The 27,996-nt window shown below is 41.0% G+C and overlaps 1 protein-coding gene across 2 annotated transcripts; it reads right to left on the reverse strand.

Annotated features, from left to right (window-relative positions):
• Window positions 1–1,214: 1,214 nt before the first annotated feature.
• Window positions 1,215–26,839, reverse strand: METAP1 (methionyl aminopeptidase 1). 2 transcript variants are annotated; one of them, XM_042467884.1, is made up of 11 exons: window positions 26,687–26,839; window positions 18,381–18,432; window positions 15,570–15,679; window positions 13,106–13,166; window positions 10,740–10,831; window positions 10,517–10,600; window positions 8,423–8,561; window positions 6,961–7,092; window positions 5,443–5,586; window positions 4,332–4,397; window positions 1,215–2,023 (listed from the first exon to the last, which is right to left on the reverse strand). In XM_042467884.1, exons 1-11 carry the CDS (start codon window positions 26,798–26,800, stop codon window positions 1,860–1,862), a joined length of 1,158 nt encoding a protein of 385 aa, XP_042323818.1. In that variant the 5' UTR covers window positions 26,801–26,839; the 3' UTR covers window positions 1,215–1,859. The 2 variants fall into 2 exon arrangements, with proteins under 2 accessions (XP_042323818.1, XP_042323816.1); XM_042467882.1 differs by having other exon boundaries at window positions 15,570–15,682.
• Window positions 26,840–27,996: the final 1,157 nt, after the last annotated feature.

The raw sequence follows: 27,996 nt of genomic DNA on the forward strand, positions 1-27,996 counted from the left end.
CTGAGTCCCCCCAGTGCAACCTCCATTTTAATTTGATTTTTAAACTTTGTCTCTCACACTCTCAAGGAGACAATTTCACTACAGTACATTTTTGCTTGCCAATAGGTTTTAGGCTTGGACATCACAGACAGTGCCCCTTCTAGTTCTGAAAAAAAAAAACCCTGCCTAAAACAGGCCAGAGAAACTAAAGGAAAGTCAAAGAGAAAAGGTGTGTGTGTGTGAAATTATTCCCTGATCCTTTTTAAATTAAAAGGGTTTTTTTTTTTAATCTGAGGGGCTAGCAATCCTCTGAGATCAGAGAGGGGAATATATGCAGCCCCTATGCCATGGGGAGCTGCCGATCTTGTATGCTCAATGTAACTAATTCTCCCTCAATGTCATTAGTAGCATTATCTTGCAGAATTGTAGTTGCTGAGAAAAGTATGTATTTTGAATAGTGTCACCATGACTCATGCTACAGCTGGTCTAAGAACCTTTTGGGAAGGATTGCCAATTTATTCCTTCTTTCAATTGAATAACCTTTGCCCAAACCAATTTGCTTCTGATGAAAAACAATAGTGGTTAGCTCAAAGGGGTTTCTTCCCCCTTCTTATACCCAAGGAGAGTGGGGGGAGGAACTTTTCAAACAAGAAAAAACCAACTCCATGATAAGACAATAATGTGACGCTTGCAGCATTATTTTGTTTTCTTACAATTCTCATACTCATATCCAATCCTTTGTGACTTTTGTGTCATTATGGAATGAAAGTATCTGAAATTAAGTGGCGATCAAAGCACATGGTCACAGATTAGCAGTGGTATGCCACAAATTCCAAAATATATTTTGTTATGTCATGATAAAACCTTCTTAAGTGGTATACTTGATAGGGAACCGCTTGGCCCTGCTGATACACATACAGCCCCCTCAAACTGAAAAGATGCTCAGAATTTGGCTTATGGTTGCCTTTTGTCTTTGGGATCTGCCCCTCATTAGAACACATGAAAAGAAACTCTAAATACTTCAAGTTGCCCTCTTTCTTTCCATTTAAAAACAGAGTTTCTACAAGTGAATCTTTTGAACATCATTGGCTGTCATGCACTACTTACTGTATCTTGAGGCTGCATTTTGGTAAAAGCTTGAACTAGACAGAATCTTAATAATTTTGTCTCCCTTCCTCTTCAAAATGAGTAGAGGACAAACAGTAGCAATTAACAGCCAAAGAGAAACAAGCCCATCTTGTTAACAGGTAGTTATTATTCTTCCATATATAGTTACAACCGAGGCAACCACACTGGAAGAGGGAAAAACAGAACAAAATCCTGAAAGCAGACACTGTACTAGGTAACACTTTCTAGTACACAATTCCACCTCTGAATTAGAAACAGGTGATAGCCTGGCCCATTAAAACTGCCTTTTTAGCAATAGCTATGCTGGAGTTGCCTTTGGAACAACTAAAGTTTAAAAACTCAGGTGGCACTTATAAAAGTAGAAAGGCTCATTTTCCAAAAACTTGCATCCACCATGGATTAAGTTATCTTGTATTTGCCAGCTGAAAATTCTGGCAGTGACAGAACCATCTGAAGCTCAGCTGTGGGAGGGTTGAAAATAAAGGGGTCTCCTAAAGAAAAAAGGACTTTTAAAAAAAAGTTCAAATTATGCTGGGGCACAGGAAAGTAGACAAAATGTTCTAAAACCTCCATTTTTCATTCCACCATTATCAGGCTGTTCCATGTCAAATAACGCAAGGCTGCATATCTCTCTTACCTACAGTCAACAAGAAGAAAACAGGTGATAAAATCCCCCTTTAGCCTGTACTTTAGTAAAATGCACAGTACAGATTCATGAGATGTTTGGTTCAGGACTCTCAGTTTGGCGTTCATTAGCACTGGGTCATGAAGTGAGGGCGAATGCTATCCAACCGCCGAGTTAAGATATCACACCCAGTATCTGTCACCAGAAGTGTGTGTTCAAATTGAGCAGACCGCTTGCCATCTCGTGTCACTGCTGTCCAACCATCTGGCCAGGTTTCATCTTGCCAACCACCTGATGAAAACAATACAAAATACTGAAACTATAGTAATCATCAAATTCTTTTTTCAAAAAAAAGAAAAGCCACTTCATGTTTCAAAAGAGGGGACAGCACGTTAGCATTTGATCTTCAGATATACTCTGAATATCAAGCAATTTCTTCTCTTTCTTTGCCTCTTCTGTCCATTTTCATTCTTTTCTTTTCTATAAGCACCTTCCTGTCAGCTTCTAACAGAGCATCCCTCCCTCATATGTCTATTAATTAGTTGTGCAAAAAGAGTATTCTAAGGGGGGGGGAGTGCATTCAAATTTTATCTTTGGAGTTGCGCTTATAAAATGATCTTATATTGTTTGAAATGAAAGGTGTTTAAATTCATTAGCTAATTTAATTCCTTTTTCAACTTGCTTATCAGGCTTTTAGGTGTATCTGGCTTTAACATCAAATAGCTTTGGGTCTTCCTTCCAATTTCCTCACTGCAGGGAAGAGTAAATCCCTAATAGTGTTTCCCAAGCCTGGGTTCTCAAATACTTGGGGGCTATAACTCCCACAAACCCTAACCAGGATACTGGGAACTAGAGAACAGTAATGGGGGATTCATGTTTATGTGTCACTGCTCTAAGGTGTTGCAGCTTATGGACCACTTTCCACTATGCTTCTATTAGCCACTCCCTGAATTGCTTGAGTTGCTTTGAGACTCATTAGGTACAATTTGACCATCAAGTATATACATTTCTTCAACTATCTCTATAAAAACAGAAGCATGCATTGTGTTTACTAAATGAGCCTACAAATTCCTGAGACATTAAAGTTGTTGCAGGCAAGAACTACACAATAAGATTGGATGACTGAACTGGCATTGCACTAGGCAAGACTGCAGAATAATATGACCATCTGGCCAGTCACAAGCACCAAAAGGTGTTAAGACTAAAAAGAAGGGTGCTGGAGAATTAACAGGCAAACACTGAAAAGTTTTGGTGTTATATTGAAAACTGGGAAAAAAAAAGTACTTAAGTGTATCTACCATAACTATTACACTCTTTTATGAACAATTTCATGAAGTTATCAGATGTAGGCATAATTACTAGAAACTATGGAAAATACTGAAAAAATATGAAGTAAATAAAATGAGTCCAATTCATAGCACCAGAACCATTTCTTACTTCATCTGGCTATGTAATGAATGCAATTTAGATCTTCACTCCCGCTGACTTATACAATACGCCCTTCTTTAACGTGGGGATCCATTCCACCCTCCTCCCCCCCACCCGCGTAAAAGAAATAGCACATAATGGGGCTCGTGCTTGTGGCGGCACAGAGCGGCAGCAGCACACATGCATCATTGTTTCTTCCACGGATGCACTGTACTTTTACCCATTTGGTTCAGCACTAACACCTCTAAAAAAAGCATATTCCAGGGGTGTACTATTGTGAAGGCTAGAGGTTTGCATCAGCCCCTCAGGTGACTTGGTGTGGGTGGGATTGCACCCTAAAAAATAAAACACATCCAGTTTCCAAAAAAAAAAAAAAAAAAAAGCATATATAGATGCATTTCATATATTGGTGCACTCCTACATGCTGCCAAACAGCCAACTTCATATTCAGCCTCTAGATCTCTAATTTCTGTCAGAATCTGTATCTGACTGCTTTGAAAATTTTGCTTTCAAATATATGTCAGTACGCTGAATTTTCATGGTTTATGGATATAATCATTTCAGCCACATGAATAAGATGCAACCAAGCTAATCTTGAAGACAGTACTACAAAGGCAACAAAGGCAACACTTTTGCTCAGTAACTAAGGGGCTGGACAGATGGGCAGAAAGGGGCGGTGAGACGCCACCCCTTTCTGCCCTGGGTGGAGGCCGCAGCCACCAAACTCTGCTGCCTCCGAAAGGCCTAAAAAGAACTCTCTTCCGGTGGGGTTTTTTTAGGCCATGTGTGGGGCGCCATTGGCATGCTTACATGCCATGATAATGATATCCACACGGCACAGTTTGGGTGGGGCGCCATGCAGACATCATCATGGCATGCCCTGTCTGTACCGGGGCACGCCAAGATGGTGCCCAGGGTGCGTGGTAGGGTTGCTGAGCATATAAATGCTCAGCCCCCACGCACCCCTAGTTCAGGCCCAGGCCGGCGCAAAGCACCTTCTGTCAAGCCCCTAATACACTAATTTAGACTTTGATCTGGTAGAAGGTATGTGTGAGATCCACAGTTGAGTAGGAAACACATCCCAAATTATGTTTCCTAAGAGGGATCCAGTCATATTAATATTGATAAATGGGCACAGCAATAACCAAGAATTTCTTAGATCCATAATTACCTTCACATATCATAGGTTCTATTGTAAACGCATGGCCAGGCTTCATTACCCCAACGGCCTTATTTTCTGAAATGAAAGCAGGGGAAAATTTGATCAAGAGAGTGAAGGAAGTTACAAGGAGTGGGAAAAGCCAAGAAGAAGATACAAAGGAATGCAAGAAACGGTTAAAAGAAATTCTGTGTTTTTTCTGTGCAATTCTGGAATAAAATTATATTTGATATATGAAAAGTACAGTTTATTTGGCCAATAATTACAAATTAAAGTTCCTTTTTTTAAATTTTACATTTTTGTTACAATTCAAGCAACAGGTTTCTGAACTGTAAGGAATCTCTTTGGTTTTGCAAGTTTATTAAGAACAGGAAAAAATATGCAATATAAACAGAAGGTGCCATCAACATAAATAAAATAGAAAATTATTTTGTCTCTTCTAATTCTCTATAATGTTAAACACTCAGGACTAATCCTTACGAAAAGAAATGAGAAAAGGAAACCAAGACCAAGAATTGCAATAATCTCATACTGTCTTACGTAAAAAGTATTCATATTACATAGTTTTTAGAAATGATTTTGGGTGAGTATAAACACCTTATTCTAACTATTCCTTTCATCTTTCTAAAGAGAATATTTCATACTCCCATTTTTTCAATTACTACCCCATTTTTCTCCCAAGGGGAAAAAGGCTCTGGGGAGGGAGGGGAACCAATGGGGGAAAACTGTTTTTCTCCTGAATTTGTTTCCAGGCCTTCACATCTCTAATCAGCAAATTTAGTTATTATATTTAAGAAAACCCTATGATAGGTTTGCCTTAGGGTCACCATAAATCAAAAATGACCTGGAGGCACACCACCACCACCACAAGGCTATATGTCCATTTGTCATACTGAGAGTGTAAGGAAGAGGCTACTTCTTGCCTTCCTACCCTCTAGATTATGTGTTTGGCACCTTCACATACAAGGGTGTTATTGCAGTAAAACAAATTCAGTGAGTCCTTCATGTTCACAATTCAAAGGTTGTAAGAATGCATTATTCCTATTTGGAAAAAGTCATGAAACAGATTGCTTACTGGTTAATGGCAACAGCCTGAAAAACAGCAGACACTGCCCATACTTACTGGCATAGTGTGGCACATTGGGAGCCGTGTGGAAAAGTTTATGAATTCCATGACCACAATAGCTTCGAACTACTGAAAATCCATTGGCTTGAGCATGCTTCTGTATAATATTTCCCAACTCTCTATACCGGACACCAGGCTTTACTGCAAGATAAATAATACATTATTTTACTAAAAAGCACACAAATACAGTGCGCCCATGCCATACATAATTTAACCTCATGAGGAAGGTTAAGCCGCCAGGGGGTGAATGGCACATGCACTGCACCGAACACAGAAGCACTCCCCCATTGCAACCAATGGGGTTTGAGCTTACACGTTTTTCCCCAAACGCGGGGGGAACCAGAACGGATCCCCGCATATGGAGAGGGCCCACTGTAGTATCATCTACTGAATAAAGGCATTATCTGCATATGTACTCTGCCCAAGAGCTCCTTCTTATTGTTCACAGGTGCAACACACAAACAAAAATCTATAAGTTAGTCTATAACTCCTTTAAAAGCTCATATAGAAAAGCTTAGAATGTATGACCTGGGGCCCATTCACACTGCAGAATTATAGTGCTATTATTGTATGTAATCTAGATGTAACTGCTGTTTTATGGTTGTAATCCCGCCTCGATCCATCAGGCGAGGCAGGAAATAGAAATACAATTTATTATTATTACATTATTACTATTACTATTATTACTATTCCACTTTAACTGCCATGGTTCTATCTTACGGAACCCTAGGGTTTGCAGTCTAGTGAACTAACAGAGAGCTTTGTCTGAGAAGTCTAAATGTCCCTTCCTAAACTACCAATCCCAATGTCCAGCCTTTTCCTGCTTAAGAGGAAGACAGCACTGAAGATGATATGATCAAGGGCCCCAAAAATCCTGGAATTATCCAGATAACTCAACTGCTATGGCAATCCCATGAGTAGCTTAGCTTCCATGTATAATTTTAAATTCAGAAGGGGGGGGGAGTTTAAAGCAATTTTTAAGCACAGAACCATTATAGGCTCATGTGATCTTCCAAGAAACATGAACACCCTTGCAAATGTGAAACATTTCACAGTGGAAAAACAGCAGGTATCAATTCAGCATACACTCTTTGTATATTGTGAACTGTCAGAGCTCCCTGAAAACATGGACTTTTGAGAATCTGGAGTGGATCCCATAAATTAAGAGTTTGACATGCTGAAAGAGCAAATTAAATTTTATACATTGCCACCAAACACCCCTAGTTAATTTGTCATTCATCAACACTGTGCACGAACACAAATCTAGTGAGATGAATGGATAACAGAGATATCCAGCAAGAAATAATGAACTAGATGCTTTGTCAATTTTAAATCAGATTTCTGCAAAATGGTCAATTCAAAATGAGTATTCAAGCCGTTTATTGTAATTAATCACCCATGAAAGCTTTTCAACATCAATGAATGGAATAAAATTATAGCTTTCCATAGCAATTCAGCACAATACATTAGTGTGAACAAAAACCGACTCCTTAATGACAGTGATGTCCAATGTACCTGCATCAATTGCTTGCATTAGGCACTCATATGTTGTCTGGACTAATTTCTTTGCACCCTCATCAACTTCTCCAACATAAAATGTTTCATTGAGATCCCCGTGGTAACCATTCCGATAAACAGTAATGTCCACTGTAAGGAACAAGACAAAGCAATGTATTTTCAAATTCACTGTTTGTAATTATAACCTCATTATAAAACAAGCAATCCATATCCAAAGACCACAACACTACACTCATCCCTCCTGATTCTCGGGGGATCTGTTCCAGACATCCTGTGAATTGGAAATATCGCAGATATTCAAGCCCCATTGGTTATAGTGGGTGCATGCTCCTGGGTGCGTGCCCCGTTTTGTCCCTCCCCGCTTGCCAGGAAGCAAAACCGCAGATGCCACGAATGGGGAGGGATGAGTGTATACTATAAGCCAGCAAACACAGAAAGGAAAAAAGGAAGAGAAAGAAATGCTAGGCCACAGTGCTGTGGTAGATTACTCTTTGTGTGCAAAACATCTTTAATCTCCACTATCTTCAGTTTAATAAAGGATTCCAGGTAGCAGGTCTGGAATAGACCCTCTTGAGGTCTCCTTAATTAAATTTTGCTTTCATTGGTCATACAGACCATATAATTACAGATTATATGTAATTATATGTTAAGCGTGCAACTGCCAAGCAGAAATTCAGACACTATTGTGCATGATAGATCCCATTCAGCGGAACTAGCTCTATGGTCCTTTGGAATACAGTAGACCCACAATTCAGGCAACTCTTTAGGTATAACAGATATGGGTTACTTTACAGGTTTTGATCTTTAAATCAATGCTAAATTAGTTATCCAATTGCTTTCCTCTGGCAATGTATTGCTGACAAGAAACCAAGGAGCCAAGTAGTTCCTCAGTTTGCTAAAAGGCTTGTTACCAATGATTTTGTTACCTGCTGGATCAGATCACAAATTTATCAAGTCCAGCAGCCTGTTTCCACTGTTTCCCATAGTGACCAGCTAGGAGTTTATGAATGCAATATGACCATTTTAAACTTGCGGGCTGCTATGCCAAAAGACTCAGTTAATCAAATTGGAAGAGGCAGAGAAGCTGCTCCAAAGGCACCTGCTAGAATGCATACACTACAGTTTTGATTTTTGTATAATTTTTGAAAACAGTATTATGGAAAGAACACAACTCAACAGCTTTCAGTTTAAATTTATAAACTACTAGCCAAGTTATATATAAATATTATCATTAAAGTCTAATCAGTTTCCCCAGTAGAAACCTCCCCCAAGGACAAGCAATTATGCAAGATGAAAACTGAATCCAACATGTGGCTAATATATCTATAGAACTTGGTATATCCAAGGCAAAATAATTCAGCATAACATTGTTACATTTAAACATCCAGTCTAATAGCAACATCCCATCAAATATCACAATATTTTTAGGTTACTAAAATTATTATTTCACAATACCTACCATTAACAATGTCACCCTCTTGTAAGCGTCGCCTGTCTGGAATTCCATGACAGATCACTTCATTTACTGACGTACAGCAAGACTTAGGAAAATTATAATAATTCAGTGGGGATGGATAGCAATTTCTGGCAATACAAGCCTAAAAGAGAGTTTGAAATATCCAAATTATTATACAATATTTAGAAGACTAGAAAGACAGTGAATCTAAGCACAATCAGTATGAAGTATACTCCAGCAAAGCAACATGGCTCAGTTTCAGTAAAAGGTACTTAGGACTGAACAGATAACCTTTTCCTGTATCTTTCACTGGCATTCTGAGTTTCTGGGTCCCTTGGAATTCTTCTCACCCTATGAACCAAGACATCCCTGATTCACGTCTCTCCTCTGCTGTAAATTCCAAGCAAGTTTACAGAAGTCACTAATGCAGCATTCTTAACTATAACATGGTGAGGGATCAGAGGTCAATGGCTGATCATAGTCTTTATATCCATATCCCAGGTTCAGTTTCTGGCATCTTAAGTTAAGGATCTGCCTGAGAACCTGGAGAGCTGCTGCCACTCTGGACAATACCAATCAAGAAGAACCAGATCAGCCTTACTGAGTATAAGATAGTATCCTATGTTTAATTTGTTTAATTTTTGTGTGTCTTCAACTATGACTTATGCCAACCATATCATAGGGCTTTCTTGGAAAAAAAATTATTCAGTGGTAAGTGTAACTTGCCCAGGACCACTTAGTGGGCTTCCAAGGCTGAGCTGACATTCAAACCCTGATCTCTTAATCCAACACTCAAACCATTACAACATACTAGTTCCTACAGTAGGCCCTTGGTATCTGTGGGTTTTGGTTCCAGGACCCCTCATGGATACCAAAATCCATGGATGCTCAAGTCCTATTATATGCATTGGAATAGTTAAATGGTGCCCCTTATATAAAATGGCAAAATCAAGGTTTGCTTTTTGGAATTTATATATTTTTGGAATATTTTCAGGCCGTGGATAGTTGAATCCATGGTTAAAGAATCTGTGGACATGGAGGGCTGACTGTAAATTCAATATAGGGACAAGAATACTGATAAAACGTATTGGAGTATTTTAAAGACTACTGTACTAAGACAATGGCAAACCTCCTCTGAACAGATCTTGCAAAAAAAAAAAGATAGGGTTCCCTTAGGGTTGCCATAGGTCAAAATCGACTTGAAGGCACACAACAACAACAACAACAACAACAACAACTAGAATTTATATGAAACATTCTGATCAAGAAGTTCTATATAAATCCTAAGTACATCATTATCATGTATTTGGTTTTTTTAAGTTTACTTTTCTTTAAAGTATTTCACATTTCCAGGCCAGATTAAAAATCATGCAGATCTGAAATATTTCTGAGATCATTTCTGTAATATTAATTTAATATTTTCATGAACTATCTGTACATCTGAATGTTTATAGAGTCCTTAAAATGTGCCTGTATGTGTTCCAGAGCAATATATAGGGCAGCCAAATATAACCATGCACAGAATTGTCTTATCCTACAAGTGGTTACAGAACAATCCTTACGAGTAAGTCAGTTGTATGGAAGAAGAAGTTACAACACTAGTTAAAAACTGGACCAGACACAGTAAGTAGGAGTTAGAGGCTATGACTACTTTTGGCATGCTTACATTTCAGGGCGTTTTAACAAATGTGTTAATTATGTGTTTTAAACAGTCACATTTGTATGTGAAAATCAAATAACACTTTGGCTTCTACTGTGGTTTATTGCCACTCTGCTAGGTTGAAGGTGACCTCTACTAATGCTGGACCCTAATTCAACATCAACAGAACTGTCAATCAAGTTGGACTAAGTGAAGGAAGAGCAGTGGTAAAATCCAGTGGATTTGATGACCATATGGAAGTGGATCCACCAGCTGCCTGCTGTTTGGACCAGTGGTAGGAAATCACTGGTCCTCCAAATATTGTTGTATTTCAACTCCAATCAGCTCTACTCAGTAAGGATGATAGAAAGAGATTATGTGAAATGAAGACCAAAGCATTTAGAGGGCCAAAGTATAACTACAACAAAAAATCCAGAATCTCTGTGAAGTATTCTTACTAAATGAACAGCGTGGTCTATTTCTTCAGTAGTTACCCCTGGCTTCACCATCATAGCAGCAACATCTAGTACTTCTCTAGCAAGCTGCAAGAAAAAAGAACAGAAATGAATCATTAAGTGAGACACATGTCACGATGCAACTGTTCTTGCATGACTCATGTTCTTCATGCAGACTGTCATACAAGCATGGAAAGATGTTCACTCTCAGATATTTTGGACTTACCCGACACACTACTCGCATCCCTTCTATATCCTCTGAGGAAAGAACCTTTATCTGAGAAGTTCCTTTAAGGGCCTGTTCTGATTCAGACATACCTAAAGGGAAACATGTGGAAACACTATTTAAATAACTGACTGACTGCCAAACTAACTGAAACACCACTTTTTACTATGGCCCATTATAGACGGGCATAAAGTATGGACTGGGTCCGTATTAGGGTTAGAAAGGAGTGTCCCTTACGGACGCCCCTAGCCCTAATATGGACCGAGTCCGTACAAAATGGCGGCACCCGTTACACACGGGGGCCGCTATCTTTATGTAGCGGATGTGCTGCGTCCTCACATCACACGGCACATATGATGCTGCAAGTGCGTCATTGGTGCTCACGGCGTCATATCCGCGCCGCAAAGAGAAGCGCCATTTTGGCACTTCTTATTTGCAGCGCAGAGGAGCCTGTGGTTTGGACGCTGGGGCTCCTCTGTGCTGCAAATGGCGGCGGCAGCAGACCGCCCCTTCTGGGCGGTCTATAATGCACCTAAGAGACTTAAAAACAAAAGAGACACATCCTGAGCATGTTGTCATTCATATATTTAATCTTGAAGAAAAAACAGAAAGATACAAGTACTTAGGGAAAGAAGAGGAGAGGCATATAAAAACTTATCATCTAACATCCATATTGGGAAAGAGAAGAGAAATAGTCTTCACTTTTAAGTACTTAGCATATTTACATCCCCATGCCAAAAAGGCAATTTGCTGATTCCTCTTCTTGAGAAATATCACTTTTGATGGAATTTTTAATTAGAGACAGTGGGCTGAAAAAGGTATAGTAAGCCATTCCCCTAGCATGAATTTTCTTACCCAAAAGACCAAGGTTAGGCAACTTGGGTCCCTCCATGTGTTTTGGACTACTGTTCTAATCACTCCTAATCACAGGCACTGGCTTATAGGAGTTGCAGTCACAAACATCAGGAAGGAAACAGGTTGCCTATCTCTGGAATAAAGACAATACAGCAAATGCTACATTTGTAGAGGCCAAACAGCAAAAACAAGATTTTGAGATTCAGAGAGCACCTCCTAAAGTATTTACTGCTGGTTATTTGTATAATATAATAGTTCTCAAACTATGGGGTGGGACCCGGCAGGGGTGCATAAGAGTTGCTCAAGGTATGGGCACAAGACTTGGAGGCCTTGATCCATCCTATGCTTCCCAAACCTCTTCTGTCCTAGAGACAAGTGAAAGTGAGGAAGGCACTTGGAGCAGCCACCTCTGCCTGACGGAGGAGAAGGAAGACAGTAGGGAAGCTTGCTGACTCTGACAGGGCCATCCTGAGGTGCTGCTGCTTATTCCCCCACCCATCCCATCAGTGCGCTGCAACCTCAACCCATTCAGTTCAGTGCACCCTAGGCAAACAGCAGCTGAAGGAGAGCCAGCATCCACAATGGCTCCTGGTAGAGGAATAGGCCAGCAGTACCTCCTTCTCAGGGCCATCCATCTCCTCCATCACCAGACTATGGCTGGCCCCCCATGGAAGCCACTGAGTGTGGCTTTGTGTGAAACACAAAGAAGAAACTGAGTGTGGCTTTGTGTGAAACAGTATGTATAAAATTTACACATGTGTTAAGTAGTGAATTTGTTTTAATAAAGTTGTCCTAATTTAAGTAATGTTATTTCTTGGTAATTGTTAAAATATGAATATACAGTCGGCCCTTCACATTTGCAGCTTTTGACTTTTGCACATCTGATTATTCATGGCTTTAATTAATAGCTTCTCTCTAGGTCCTCCAGCACAAATCTATGGTCAGTTTCCACCAGAAGTCACAATGGAGGAGCTAGAAATTCCTAGTGAGAACACTGCTCAAGGCATCTGTAGGTCCTCCAGCACAATTCTATGGTCAACTTCTGGCAGACTTTGACAATAGAGTTGCTTTGGGGGAACCTAGAGATTCCTAGAAAGGTGTTCTATCAGGTTAAAAAGTGTTTGTTTGTTTTTATTTGCAGTTTTTCCACTTTCATAGTGGTCCTGTGCCCCTAACCCCAGCAAATGTGGAGAGCTCACTGTACATGAATGTGGAAATGAAAATCAGCACACTAAGCAAATAAAATATTTTTATCCATATATTATGTTGAGGGGGCACAACATCTACATGTAGATGTAAAGGGGGTCAAAAGGGCAAAAAGTATGAGAACCACTGGTTTAATGCATTATGAATCCTTGTTTTCTAAAGGAATTGGTCTCCAAAAAGCACCTCAATATACTAACTATTTGATGGGCCCATGCAGAATGCATCCATTATGAAGCAACTTCATCAATACAGGTGAAATCAAACACAAACTTAACAACTGACAAATTTAGTGTGCCTATAATTACCTAGGGGATGATCAGCATAGTCCGGCCTTTGAATGTAACTCGGCACAGGCCGCAGTGGCATCTAAGTGAAAAACAATTGAGATTATTTCACTGGGATGTATTTATATGTCTATCCTATCCATTATGAAGGAAAATAACTATTGAACTATAAAATTGGTATGTTCAAACCAAGTGAGAGCATTTACTAAAAACCCTGAGTTCTTGACTACCAGAAGCAAGTCGAAATAATAATGGTATTTTTTTAAAAAAAAGCCTTTCTGAACAATGATCCTGGTTTGGCTATATTGACGGTGCAAGTCTCAATCCTCAGAGCATCTCCACCTGCCTCATGGAGAATAATGGTTCCTGTCAAACACTCCTCACCTCCACTGCTAGAACAATTGATTGTGCTCTAACAAGTCTTGATAAAATCTTCCAAGAAAAGACTTTCACAGTAGTACAGCAGCTACTAACAACAATTCTCTGTTCATCTTTGAAATGTGAACTTGACTCCTGGGTGTTATAAGTGAGGCAATATCCTTTGAAGCCTTTGCTGGAGCCAAGAAGAGATATGTTGTTCCAATTCTTAAGAGATTCATTAACTGTACTCAGAACATACTATTTACTGCCTAAATAGAACCAGTATTACAATGCTCCTAGAAATGCTGCCAGAAGTATGGACTGTGGTGGCCCACTCTGCAACTGACACAAGAGGACTGCACCTTAACACCTGACATGTTATCGCAAAAGCTGTTCTTGGCCGTGTTAACAGTCCAGTGTTCCAGACAAGACTTGGATCCAAGAATATGTCAACACTACAGCCTCTCAAACTAAGAATAATGAACCTGAGTTATCCAATAGAGGCTACTTCTTTTTCAAAAGGATAGGGCATCCCTGGCTGAAAGTACTACCAGCTACAACATTCTATGTGCTGAGGTAATAGGACTGAGAAGAAGCACTTTTAGATAGAGCAGAGACAGTACCATGAACTTCAGTGTATTAAAGTAGGATTTGGAATGGGCTGTTGTGACTGTTTGGAGCCTCTAGAAGAGGAAATGATGGATCACCAAGGAAGCGGGAAGCCTGGGAGTGTGGATTGTCAAAAGAATCATCTTATTGTATGAGGATCAAGAATCAAGTTGGATAGAATAGAATTGAAGGCAAGCATCCAAATATAGGAGCCAGCATGGCATAATGGTTTGAGTGTTGCACTACAACTCTCGAGACCAGGGTTCAATTCCCAGCTTGGCCATGAAACCCATTGGGTTTCACATGCTCCCTCAGGGGAAGACAATGGCAAACCTTCTCTGAACAAATCTTGCCAAGAAAACCTTTGACAGGGTCACGTTAGGGTTGCCATAAGTCTGAAACAACTTGAAAGCACACAACAACAACAACCCAAATATAGTGTGCATTTGTTATTAGTCTAGCATCTAGACTTATTTGGAGGAAGAGTACTCAAACTCCTGTATGTTGCTAGTTGTATTTCTAGTGATTCCACTAGAGGTCTTAGTAGACTACAAACTACTGTATATACTCATGTATAAGTCTAGAAATTTTTAGTTCTGCTTTGGTCAAACATCATCTGGAATACTGTGTTGAGTTCTTCACACCACAGTTCAAAAAGGATAGTGAAAAACTGGAGCATGTCCAGAGAAGGGTAACCAAGATGATCAAAGGTCTGGAAACCAAGCCTCATGGGGAACAATAAAGGAAGCTGGATATGTTTAGTGTGAGGAAGAGAAGACTAAAAGGTGACATGTGGAGAGGAGTGGAAAAGAGAAGACTGAGAGATGAAAGCTGTCTTTACATATATGAAGAAGTGAGCTTGTTTTTGGCTGTTCCAGAGACTAGAACACAAATCAATGGATTCAAATTGAAAGAAAAGAGATTCTACCTAAATATTAGGAAGAACTTCTTTTTACCGCAACAGAAATTGATGGACGCTCCATTTTTGGAAGTCTTTAAAAACAGAAGTTGGATGTGCATCTTTCAGGGGTGCTTCAGTTGTGTGTTCCAGCATAGCAGGGACTTGAACTAGCTAATCCCTGTGGTTCCTTCCAGCTCTAAGATTTTATTATTTGTTTATATCAAACTGCTCTGATGTTTAGTAGTATACACTCAGTCCAAACTGACAAATACTTGTGGAATGGCTTGAGGAATGGAGCATGCAATCAAGCCTATTAAATTATTGAATATCCAGCTAAAATGGATTCAACTTCTCTTCCTTTCACTTGTTCTCCTTTAATAGAATAAATTTGCACTTTAATACAGTCTTATAATTTATAACAGCTACTGGAAATTTTCTGCTATTTATAGTTCCAGAATACCTAATAATTGGAATGTTCTTCTGTGCAAGTCTCTAACAAAATAATAGTTATACAACCATTTGCCCCTGCTGAGAGGCACAATCACTAGAGAATTTCCCCACTGTGATTTGATAGTCGGAAGAACTTAAAATGGATGCATAATTTCAGCTACTTACCAGTGGATAATGTGGCCTGAGTTTACCAGTATATCGATAGCCAGACCAGGGGTCTGTGTTTATATCACCATCTACAGTCCAGGCAGAAACTTCTCGCTTAGCTTTCTCATCTTCTATAAAACAAAAGCAAAATTAGAAAATTGTTGTGATAATTAATTACCTGCAACAAAAGCCAAAATGTTATTTACATTTATTCAGATAGATTTTACTTTTCTTTCCCTTTTGTAGATTTAAAAATACTTGCTTTTATCTTGCAATCCTGAACTGGTTTCATCTACAGTGCTTCTCTTAAAAGGCTCCTACTAAAACTGGTGTGTGATATGGTAGACACACTCAAACATAAACCAGAACAAAAAAAGAACAGACCAAAACCTCCAACATCCTCCCATCCTCCTCAATGATACAAACTCTGATTTATTATTTTATACAAAGGGTGTGCTCCAGATCTGGGTAGATTCCAAATCTAGAACCGAATTGAACCAATTCAATCTGCAAGATGTCTGAATTGAGACATGACTCCACCAAAGCAGACCAACTCCAAATCTGAATTTCCTTGAAGATGCATTAGCAACTTGAATCTGGAGTCTGTCTCTCCAAATAGGGGAATCCTCCTACCCAAGCTCTCCATATAAAGAAAATTGCAGGTTGACAGGAGCAAGGAGGAGAGGAAAGGATACAGTTTTGTGACTGACAGTTTTAGTTTCTAATCGCAGCACACCATTTTACTGGGGGTCTACAATTTCAGAGTGAGGTATATTGAAATAATAACAGTGTCCAGCATTTCTGCTAGTTCTCTGTCCTAAAACAGGAACTTAAGCTTGTAGTAGGTGAATATGAAGGACCTGAGAAGGTTTAGCTACAGTGCCTGCTTGGAAAGTGTTAGTGATTCAAGTTCTTCTGCCACAGCAGATCCCACTCCTGTCCTATGGCACTCTCTGTGACTGCAGTGTCAACTAAGCAGAACCATTAAGGAAGTCTGTTTCACATTTATCATAACTTTCTCCCCACTGTGCTTATCCTTCTGAAACACTGCAAGTTTCTTGTCTGAGGTCACCTCTATGATAGATGCCATTTTCATACACATTATTAAAAAAAATTAAAACGGGGAGGGGAGGAGATAAGGAGAAGAATTAATCCTCACACCCCTTCTATACAAAGCTCCACAGCTAGCCTTCTGAAATGTGCCAGGTTTTTAAAGTAAGGCCTGTGTTATTTTCATAATTGCTCTTGTTCGTATGTGCCTTCAAGTTGTTTCCAACTTATGTAGGGTTGCCATAGTGCCGGACCTCCAAACCGGGAAAAATGTAGGACAAAATTTTCAAATGTAGGACACATAGATGTGTCCTACATTTGAAAATTTTGTCCTACATTTTACCTCACGATCGCGGCAGGGAGCGGAGGCCAAGCGGCAAGGGAAAGCCTCCACTGAAGGAGGCTTTCCCTCCCCGCCTGGGCCCTGCCGCGATCAGAGGCCCCCGCCGGGACCAGGAAGGAGGGGGGAGGCCGGCGGCGATCGCTGCGGCCTTGCTTCCTTCTTGGCCCCCGCCGGGACCAGGTAGGAGGGGGGAGGCCGGCGGCGATTGCCGCGGCCTCACCTCCTTCTTGGCCCCCACAGGGACCAGGAAGGAGGCGAGGAGCCCGCCGGCAATGCCCGGGGCTTCGCCTCCTTCTTGGCCCCCGCGGAGGCCAGGAAGGAGGGAGGAGGCTGCAGGGAGGCGGGGAGGTTGGCGCGGCTGCGCCCAAGAGGCGCCGCCTCCCTGCAGCCTCCTCCGCCTCAGTCAGGCCTTGCTGCCCTCCTTTTCCTCCGCGCGACCATGCGCGGTGGAGGAGGAGGAGGGCAGCAAGGCCCCAGGGTTGCCCAGCAACCCCGCTGCAACCGGGCTTTTCCTGGTTTTTGGCTGCACCCGTGCCGTGACCGGGCAGGTGAAGCCAAAACCAGGAAAAACCCGGTTGCAACTGGGTTATGGCAACCCTAAACTTATGGCAACCTTAAGGGTTTCATGGCATTTACTTGGCAAGCTTCTTCAGAGGGGGTTTGCCATTGCCATCCTTTGAGGCTGAAGGAATGTGACTTGCTCAAGGTTACCCAGTGGGTTTCATGGCTCAGCAGGGATTCAAACCCAGGTCTCCAGAGTCCTAGTTCAACACTAAAACCACTACACCATACACAACCCTATTTCACTGCCTCTGCCATTAACTTTCTGGTCTATTTTTCTGGGGGGAGGAAACCTCACCATACTAAACTGATTGTTGTTTCTCTTGCTTCCTCAAATGTTTAGAAGCAGTTGCTGAAGTAGTGTTGGACAGCATACTTACAAAACAAATGTCCGAAGTCCTGCACACAGCTACAGAGATTCTACTGAGCACAAATTACCCATGGAAGGCCTAGAAACTAAACAGACCTTTTCAGGAAAGGCACCTAAAATGGCATGCCTCTCCGGGTTGTACCACTTCAGACTTTAGTTGTGGGTTCATATGACTGAAAGCTATTTGATGTAATTTTAAAAAATCTTTATGAACAGCAAAGAAGCATGCCAGGGAGAAAGCTAAGCTAGAAACCTTCCAAAGATTACCCATTTTTCTTTTTGTTTTCTATGAAGGAACCCATTCCACATGAGTCCACATCTACAGGCCAAAGTGGCATAACTCATATCCAAGTTTGCCACCTTGATAAAAAGAAGACTAGAATCAGTATGGATTTGGAAAGAACTGCCTAATACAGTAGTATCCCTTCTCCCATTGGTCTGAAGTTGCCACTGATGTCAAGATAGCAACAGAACATAATAAAGGCAAAATGAAGAGTTTGCTTACTTGCTTTCTTGTGCAGCAATTTGTGGGTAGCCCAGCTTCCCTTAAAACATTCCTAAATAAGGAAAATAGCATAAAGTTAAAAATGCTTTGAAATCCATTAAGTTCATATGACTAAAATAGGTACACAGAGTACAAAAAGTATGTTGCAAAAGAGGGAAAAGCTGTGTGTTTTCATCATGCCACTCTCTACCTCAATAAGTTGGATTTCTTTCTACAGATGAAGTGCCCAAGAGCTGTGTCACAAGTGCCTAATGTGTTACTCCACTGCATGTCTTTTTAAAATTTCAATCTTAAATCTAGAGTCACAGAGCTACTTTGTGTTTCACACAACAATAATGTTTGCTTTGGGTACACAGACAATGGTAACAAACACCAAACATGGCCAGGTGCATTCTTAAAATTTACAGCACATATAATCTAAGAAACCACATAGTACAGTAGTAAGGATTAAGAGGAAATAGTTCCATGGCATTAGAAGTAGCAACACTGGAATTAATAGTCTATGTCTCCATTATTACATGTCTCTTTGAGGGTAGTTCACTTTTACTAATATTTTGATACAACGATCAGTCAAAAAGTAGGCAAGATCATGGGATGGTACCATTACTAATTTTGTAGTTCTTCAGTTTCACCTGACTGCATTATGTCAGTTCCTTGCCCTTTCCTTCCTTGTTTCAGGAGCCTACCAAAACCTGAAACATTGACCATGAAATCAAATCCAGCACCAACACCAAGTTGATAATCCAATTTATTTTCTTTCTTTCAAGACTGTCCAAACCTTCTTTTTCCCTTTTCTGAACATGCATTTGGTCTGCACATAAAGTAAGATTAAAATTTTAGTTGGTAGATACCATTTGATTTTGGAAGCTATACAGGATCAGCCCTGGTTAGCACTTGGATGGGAGACTGCCAGTGAATACCTGGTTCTGTAGGCTATATATAGGAAGGAACTGGCAAAATCACCTCTGAGCATTCCTTGTCTAAGGCGGGTTACAGATTGCCCATTTGGGGCAGTCTGGCCCGTCCCTTCCCCCGCCGGAGCGCGGCCTCAGTGGCCAGAACGGCAGCCGCTGAGGCCCCGATCCGCCGCTTTTCGGGCTGCGGGGAAGCGGCAAAAGGCCGCTTCCCCGCAGCCTGAAAAAGGGGTGTCCCTGGGGCTTCAAGCCCCAAGGACACCCTGCGACGGTGGGGAGCAGAGAAAGGGGCCACTTGGCCCCTTTCTCGTTTAGTCCGCTGGGCGCAGCTGTCTGAAGGCTGCGCCCAGCGGACTAAACCCGGAAGGAGCTTCGAAATTGAGCTCCTTCCTGCTCCGTGTCCAGGGCGCACTAAGCACCCTGGCGTGGAGCTACTACATCATGGACGCGCCGCTCCGTCTAGAGGCGGCGCGGCCATGATGTACTCACGGCGGCGGCCGTGCAGAAGGGCCGCCGCCGTTTAGTGCGTGTTCGTCACGCACTAGGGTTAGGGCGGTGCGGAAGCACCGCCCTTTCGTAACCCTAGTGCGTGACGAATACGCACTTAAGTGCCGGTCTGTAACCGGCCTAAGAAAGCTTTATGAAATGCATAGGCTACCATAAGTTGCCAGGTAGGTTGAAGGCACATATACATACATCATTCCCCTACCATCTACAAGTTTTCTTGGCAAGATTTGTTCCTTTCATAGTTTATCATGTGGCATATATGGCATTTTAGTGAGCTCCATAAGCAAAATCAGGTTCTTTCCCTGGAGCATTTATAGTCTGAATGTTAATGGTACTCCTATTTCACTTAATAAGAAACCAGAACATGTAGAATACTGGTCACTGTGACTTGACTCTTCTCACCCCTGGAATGGCTAAACTAACCAAAAATGAAGCAGTAGCTTCTTACATCTGAACCCATTATTTTAGTTTGTTGATCGTGTAAAATTTGTTATTTGCCATCAAGCCGACTTTGATCTATGGGAACCCTATGAATGAGAGCCCTCCAAGTCACCTTGTTCAACTCTTGCAGACTCAGGTCTGTGGCTTCCTTGACTGAATGCTAGCAGTTATTTCATGGCCCTTTTCACCAAATGTTCTTGAAATTTGCGACTATATTTTCTGAGCAAATTGCGATCATAATAGCCACACAAAGTTACAATGCTTGTGCTGTGGGCTTCTAAAAATTAGAAACACTGAATGGGGCTGGAGGTTTGTATCTTTGTCAGCGTTCTGCAAGTCCTATACTTGCTCTCTGTATATCTGTGTTTTACTTTACAGAGGCAAAAATACAGTTTAGTGCAGATACACTCTTGCACAAATTATAGAAAAACCTCAATAAAAAGGCCTGTTTGTTTTGTTCTTGCAATTGGAGGCAAGAGCTCTCAAGAGAGGCTGCCAATTTCTTAAAAGGCTGTCTTCGCATTCAAAACAGCAACTCTGATCAAGAAGAAATGTTGTAAATATTCTCCATATCCCTAATGTGAACTCATTATATGAACACTTTCTCCAGCATGACTGCATTAAAAGAAGGTGTCTCTTTGCTTGTCCTTATGTGTAACCTGTACTCATAACAAAAGGATGCTGTTAGAAAAGAATATAGAAAAATGAAATGGATTCAAATTGGCATGGGAGTCAGGCAAGGCTGCCTCTTACCACCCTATCTATTTAACTTGTATGCTGAAAATATCATATGTAAAGCAGGACTAGACTTAGTAGGTTACTGAACTACACTCTTATAGTGCTGCTATTCCACCTTTACTGTTCTGGCTGCCTCCTGCTGCATTCTGGTTTTTGTAGTTCAGTGAAGCCTAAGAGCTCTCTGGCTGATTCTAAATGGCCCTCCTTAAACTGCAAATCCCAGAATGCAACAGGAGGCAGCCAGAGCAGTAAAAGCAGAATAGCAGCACTCTAAGAGTGTAATGTGGTAATTTACTCAAGAGGATGGAGTTGTGAAAACTAGAGAAAGGAACATCAACAATTTAAGATATGCAGATGACTCCATTTGACTAGCAGAAAATAGCAATGATTAGGAACAACTACAGAAGAAAGTAAAGGAAGAAAGTGTAAATACAGGTTTATAGTTGAACACTAAGTCATCATAAATAATGACCACAGATGATTTACTTTAAAGTAGACAATGAAGACACAGAAATACTTTAAGATTTTTCATACTCTGGTTCAATTATTAATCAGAATGGAGACTACAGTCCAGAAATTAGAAGAAGACTAAGACTTGGAAGGGCAGTTGTGAAGAAACTAGACAAGATCCTGAAGTATAAGGATATAGCACTGAATACTAAAGTTAGATGGCCCATGCCATTATATTTCCAATTTCTATGTAGGAATGTGAAAAATGGGCAGTGAAGAAAGCTGATAGGAAGAAAATCAACTCATTTGAAATGTGGTGCTGAAGAAGATTTCTAAAGACACTGTGTACTGCTAAAAAGACACATAACTGGGTCCTGGAATGCTTCCCAGAAGCCAAGATGACTAAACTGAGGCTGTCATACTTTGGTCATGATATGACTCACCAAAAAAGATCTTAATGCTCAGTAAGGTAGAAGGCAGTAGGAAAAGAAGAAGAACACATTCGAAAGGAATAAGACTCCATCAAGAAAGCCATGGACCTGAGTCTGCAAGAGTTGAGCAGGGATGTTGAGGACAGGGTGACTTGGAGGTCTCTCATTCATGGGATCCTCATATGTCAAAGTCGACTTTACAGCAGATACAACCAATTTTACATGATCAACAAACTAAAATATGGGTTCAGGCATGACAAAAAGCTACTGTTTCCTCCTTCATCTTTGGTTAGTTTAGCCATTCCAGGAGTGAGAAGAGTCAAGTGGCAGTGACCAGCATTCTAGATGTTCTGGTTTATTAAGTGAAAGAGGAGTACCATTAACATTCAGACTATAAAGGCTACAGGGAAGGACTTGATATTGCTTATGAGGCTCACTAAAATGCCACACATGCTACATGATAAACTATAAAAGGACCAAATCTTGCCTAGAAAACCTGTGACAGGCTCACCTTAAAGTTTCTGTATGTAGAAACAACTTGAAGGTTCACAAAAACAATAACAAAGCTTTAGGAATACAGTAATTCAGAATCATGTGTGGTTGCCATGTGCCTTCTAACTTATGGTGATCTTAGGGCGAACCTATCACAGTGTTTTCTTGCCAAAAGGTTTTGCAAAAAGGTTTTCAAAAAATAAAAAGAAGTAGTTACCAATACAAATGCAATATGTGTTAAATCAATTTGTTAAGAAGAGGCTTGTCTTTGCCTTCCCTGAGTCTGAGAGACTGTGATTTGCCTAAGGTTACCCAGTAGGTTTTCATGGCTGAGCAAGAATTCAAACCTTAGTCTCTAGAGGCCTGTGAATGGAGACATATGGATTGCAAAATAGGGGTCCCTATTGAGATGCAAATTGACTTTAAATCAATTTAAGATTAAGTTCACTTGAGATGCAAATGGACTTTTAATTTCCTGGACTTTGAAAAGATATCCTCCCCATCATAACATCTTTACTACAGACTGAAACAACATGGAGGCATCTGACTAACATCTCCAATTGATTTTTTTCTCCTGTTTGGTTTGTAGCATCTTACATGATGGAGAAAGCTTGCAACAAGTATATTGTGCATTTTGGTTGGCCAATAAAGGTATCACTGATGGATATTTGTTTGTATTTGTTAAATGGCCAACATGGCTACCCCTGAATGTTTTCTATAGTCTCTAGAGTTCAGAATCATATCTTCATATACTGTGCAGATATCCAGGAGGGCCAAAATAAAACCTAAGCCACTGGTCAGATCTGGCCCTTACCAATGGCATAGCTTTGAAAAAAACAAAACTTGAAAAGTTTCATATATATTTCAAATCATAATTACACAGCCCCCCCCCCCCCAAATGACATCGGTAAGATTTATATACAGTATTTTCATTCACTCCATATTTTTTAACTTCATCCAGGTAAATAAAATAAATATGTTGTGCACTGTGTGCGTCTGTGTGCACACACCTTTATGTCACCTGTTGACTTATGAGAACCCCATGAATTTCACAGTGTTTTCTTAGGCAAAGAATATGCAAAGGTGGTTTGCCACTGTTTTCCTCTGAAATATAGCCCACAGTTTCTGGTATGTCTTTGCAGTACCCAAACTAGGAAGTCATCATGGCGTAACAGTCTAAGAGTTGGATTATGACTCTGGAGACCTGGGTTTGAATCCAGCTTGGCCGTAGAAATCCACTGGGTGAGCTTGGCCAATTCATACCCTCTCAGGCTCAGAGGAAGCAAACGGCAAAACCCCTATGAATAACAACGCAACCCACTCTAGTATTAACTAGGCCTGACCCTGTTTAGCTTAATTTATGCCATTTTCTAACTTTCACAAGGCACAGAAAAGTCATGTGGACAATTTGTGGATGCAGAACCTGCAGTACCCAGACATTTGGTGACAGAAAACATGTTCACATGAAGAAGATTGCTTTTTTCCAGTGGCAGGCAGCCCTTGTTTGCAAAAAAGAAAAAAGAAAAAGTAGTAGTTACTAACACAAATGCAACATGTATTCAGTCACTTTTTGTCCCAGCCATTTTTTGGCCTAGAAACCCCACTGAAAATTAATTGGAAAGTGGCTGAAATACAGGGACATGTTTACAACCCTTCATGTGACAAGGTCATAAGTCTAGTTCTGCATGTTTTCTGCAATAAAACATGATTCTGGGGGACTGATATGTCTGCCTGGATGAAGCTTAAGAATAGCTTTTTATATTGTTGTTGCAATAGTAATCAGTAACTCCTGAACTCTCCAAATAGGGAAACATAAGAACGTGAAACTACACTAGATATTTGGCTACCTCATTTATAGTCTATCTTAGATATTTTGCTTACTAAAATCTGCAATGTGGCCTATGTGTGAAAATAGCAAGGAAGACATCAATGTATTTATTGCAGCTACACATTAAATCATATAATTATCGTCACCACATATTTCAACCATTTTGAAATATTAATTATAGTAGGTTTGAAAGTAAAGACAATCTCGGATAAATAAAATTTCCTGTGAAGCAAGCAATGTGACTATGAGAGTAAATACAACACGGAGATCTAGAATGATTCTGCTCCAAATATATGCTGAAGTTCATTCAGCTCTTCAAAAGAAAACTGCCACTATATAAACTTGTAGGAGGAAGTTTGGGACTATTAGATGGTGAAGGTATACTATGCCTTCGTTTTGTTGTTGTATGCCTTCAAGTCATTTCCAATTTATGGTGACCCTACGGTGAACTATGTTTTCTTGGCAAGATTTGTTCAAGGAGGTTTGCCCGGAGAGAGAGTGACTTGCCTAAGGTCACCCAATGGGTCTATATGGTCAAGCATGCTACACATGATCCAGTTATATTTTTGAGCATGACAACACTCCAGGACCAGTTAAGGTGATGACAAATTAAAATAGTTCCAGGGCTATGATTTGGTTTATAATGTGGTTCCCAAACCTTGATTCTCCAAGTATTTTAGACTTCAGCTCCCAGAATTCCTGACTGTTGGCAAAATTGGTTGGGGCTTCTGGGAGCTGGAGTCCAAAGCACCTGGAGGACCAATGTATGGGAATCTCTGGATTGTAGCTTGAATTTAAATTTGTAAGGCACCAAAATACTGTACAATGTTTTAGAGGGAAGACCCCTGCCTGGAAATATCCAAACAATGACTTCTAGACAGATGAAGGGAAAAACACAGCCACCGTTCCTCCCCTTTCTCTGCAAACGCCCCCTGAATCTTGATGACAGAGCTGAAACAAATAGATAAAACAGCTGTTGCACTTGGAAACACAGAATGAGAGACACAAAAGGAAGACAGCTTCAACATTTCTCTAGCCTGCTTGTAGTAGTAGTATTAGTAAGAGGGAACAGTAAGAAATACTGCCTTTTGGGTCAGATTTTTCGCTACTGTGGGAGCAGCGCAAGTCCAAACACACACGCTGCAGAAATAACCCAGTTTGAAACGGCTTTAACTGCCCTGGCTCAGTGCTAGGGAATCCTGGGAATTGTAGTTTGTGGTGGCCCTTGAGCTCTCTGACAGAGAAGGCTAAATGTTTCACAAAACTACAATTCCCACAATTCCCTAGCATTGAGCCTGGGCAGTTAAAGCAGTTTCAAACTGAATTATTTCTGCAGCCATTATCCCACCCAGTCAGATAGTGGCTACATCTACACTGCAGAAACAATCCAGTTTAACACCACTTTAACTGCCATGGCTCAATGCTATGGAATTCTGGGATATGTAGTTTTTGGACAGTTATATTTCTCTGTCAGAGAGCTCTGGTGCCACAAGAAACTACAGTTCCTAGAATTCGATAGCACTGAACTATAGCAGTTAACGTAGTGTGAAACTGGATTATCTCAGCAGTGTGGATGCAGCCACAGTGATATCTTTGCTTTCTGATATTATCTATAAAATTACTTCCAGGCTATGTATATAAAGTGTATGCAAAATATAAATGAATTTAATGTTTAGATTTGGAGACCATCTCCAAGACATCTCATTATGTATATGCAAATATCCCCAAATACAATACAATACACTACAATAAAATCCAAAATCCAAAACACATCTGCTGTTATGCATTTTGGATAAGGGAAGCTCAACCTGGGATGCATCTATTCTACACTGTAGAAATCATGTGATCTGAAACCACTTTAACTGCCACGGCTCCATGCTACAGAATCCTGGGACTTGTAGTTTTCTGAGGCTCCAGCACTCTAAGACCTTGTAGAACTACAAGGAGTGCCAGTGTGCTGTAGTGGCATGACTCCAGAGACCAGGGTTCGAATCCCCACTTGGGCAAGTTGGTTGCAGTTTGTTGTGGCACCAGCACTCTTTGACATAGAAGGCTAAAGGTCTCACAAAACTACAGTTCCCAGAATTCCATAGCATGGAGCCATGGCAGTCAGTGTGCGCCAAACTGGATTATTTCTGCAGAATGAACGCAGCCCAGAAAAACCCTGTGGCAGGTTTAGAGTCACCTTAAATCAGCAATGACTTGCATCGCATCCACACTGCAGAAATAATCCAGGTTAGCACCCTCCTTTAGCTGCCACGGCTCCATGCTAGGAGGGAATCCTGGGAGCTGTAGCTCTGGTGCCACAATAAGACTACAATTCCCATGGATTCCCTAGCACTGAGCCAAGGGCTCAGTTAAAGCGGTGTCGAAGTGGGTTATGTTTCTGCCGTGTGTCCAGAGAGCCTAGGCCTCGCACTCTTCCAGAGTCACACCTTGGAGCCCAAGCCTCCTGAGGAGGGGAGGCAGAGGGTCCCTGCCCAGAGCAGGCGGGGAGGGCATTACCTGGGAGCAGAAGTAGGAGCCCTGGATGCCCAGCTTGAGGCAGGTGGGGCACTGGAGCTTGGCTTCCCGGCTGCAGCCCGCCGTCTCGCACACCCGAGCCTCCAAGGCCGCCATGCTGACGGCCCAAGCCTCCCGAAAGGAGGAGGGGAAGGCAGGCAGGAGGAGCCCGGCTCCCTCTGACTCCAGGCGGGGAGGAGCAAGGCCTCCCAGGCAGCCCTTCCTGCTGCATGACTCCTGCTTTTATCTACCTCCCTTTGGAGGAGAATCTAGACGCCTCAATTGCATCATCATCATCATCAATAATCATAGATTTTTAAGTATATCCCCCCCCCTTTCCCAAAAGGATCTTGCAAGACAAAACATAAACAAACAACAGTCCACAGGATTTTAATTGTGGTTTGTGAGTTCACCAAACCATGGTTTGTTTGTGGGGGGAAAAGGTTGTTTAGCCACCACCATCATAAGCCAGGATTCCCAGCTTAACCAACATGTGAATTTATATATTTCTATCCTGACCTGTTAATTGTTTTTTTACAGTCTCTGTCAGTGGTTCCCCAAACTATGCCTTTTAAGAGATTTTTGGACTACATTTCCCACAAGCCTCAGCCATGTTGGCTAATAGTGTGGGATTCTGGGAGATGAAGTCCAAAAGCCCTTAAAGGGCACAGTTTGGGGACCACTAGTTCTATGTTGCAAAACACTGCAGAAGTAATAATCCAGTTTGAGACCGCTTTAACTGTCTTGGCTCAATGCTGGGAAATTCTGGGATATGTAGTTTTGTGAGACATTCAGACTTCTCTGTCAGAGAGCTCTGGGGCCACAATAAACTACAGTTCCCAAGATTCACTAGCATTCAGCCAGAGCAGTTAAAGCAGTCTCAAAGTGGGTTATTATTTCTGCATTGTGTTTTGGACCATCATCTTTTTCTTCTTCTCTTCCCTCAGACCTTTATTCAGAGCTAGGCAGCCAGCAAGGAGAGCATCTGCACCAGAGAAATGATGCTGCTTGGCACCCCTTTGAACCACCACATCGGTTATGGAATAAAACCATTTTATCTGTGTTTTTCCTGAATCGTGCTAAAATAAAACATTCCATCATTGATTTTCTTCCTTTTTTTCAATTTTTTATTGGTTTTTCTTGTCTGGTTTTTTTTCTTTCAGGGAAAAAAAATTTCCTGGGAAAAACTGAAAAAAGGATGAAATCAGTTATATTAGCATGATTCAAGAAAAACGTAGACAAAAATGAGTCTTTCCCCCTATTTCTTTCACATCTCTAACACACAGCGGGGTGTGCAGGAATCACAGTTTGGA

The sequence above is a fragment of the Sceloporus undulatus genome, chromosome 5 (assembly GCF_019175285.1).
Source record: "Sceloporus undulatus isolate JIND9_A2432 ecotype Alabama chromosome 5, SceUnd_v1.1, whole genome shotgun sequence".
In the NCBI taxonomy this organism is placed as follows: Eukaryota; Metazoa; Chordata; class Lepidosauria; order Squamata; family Phrynosomatidae; genus Sceloporus; species Sceloporus undulatus.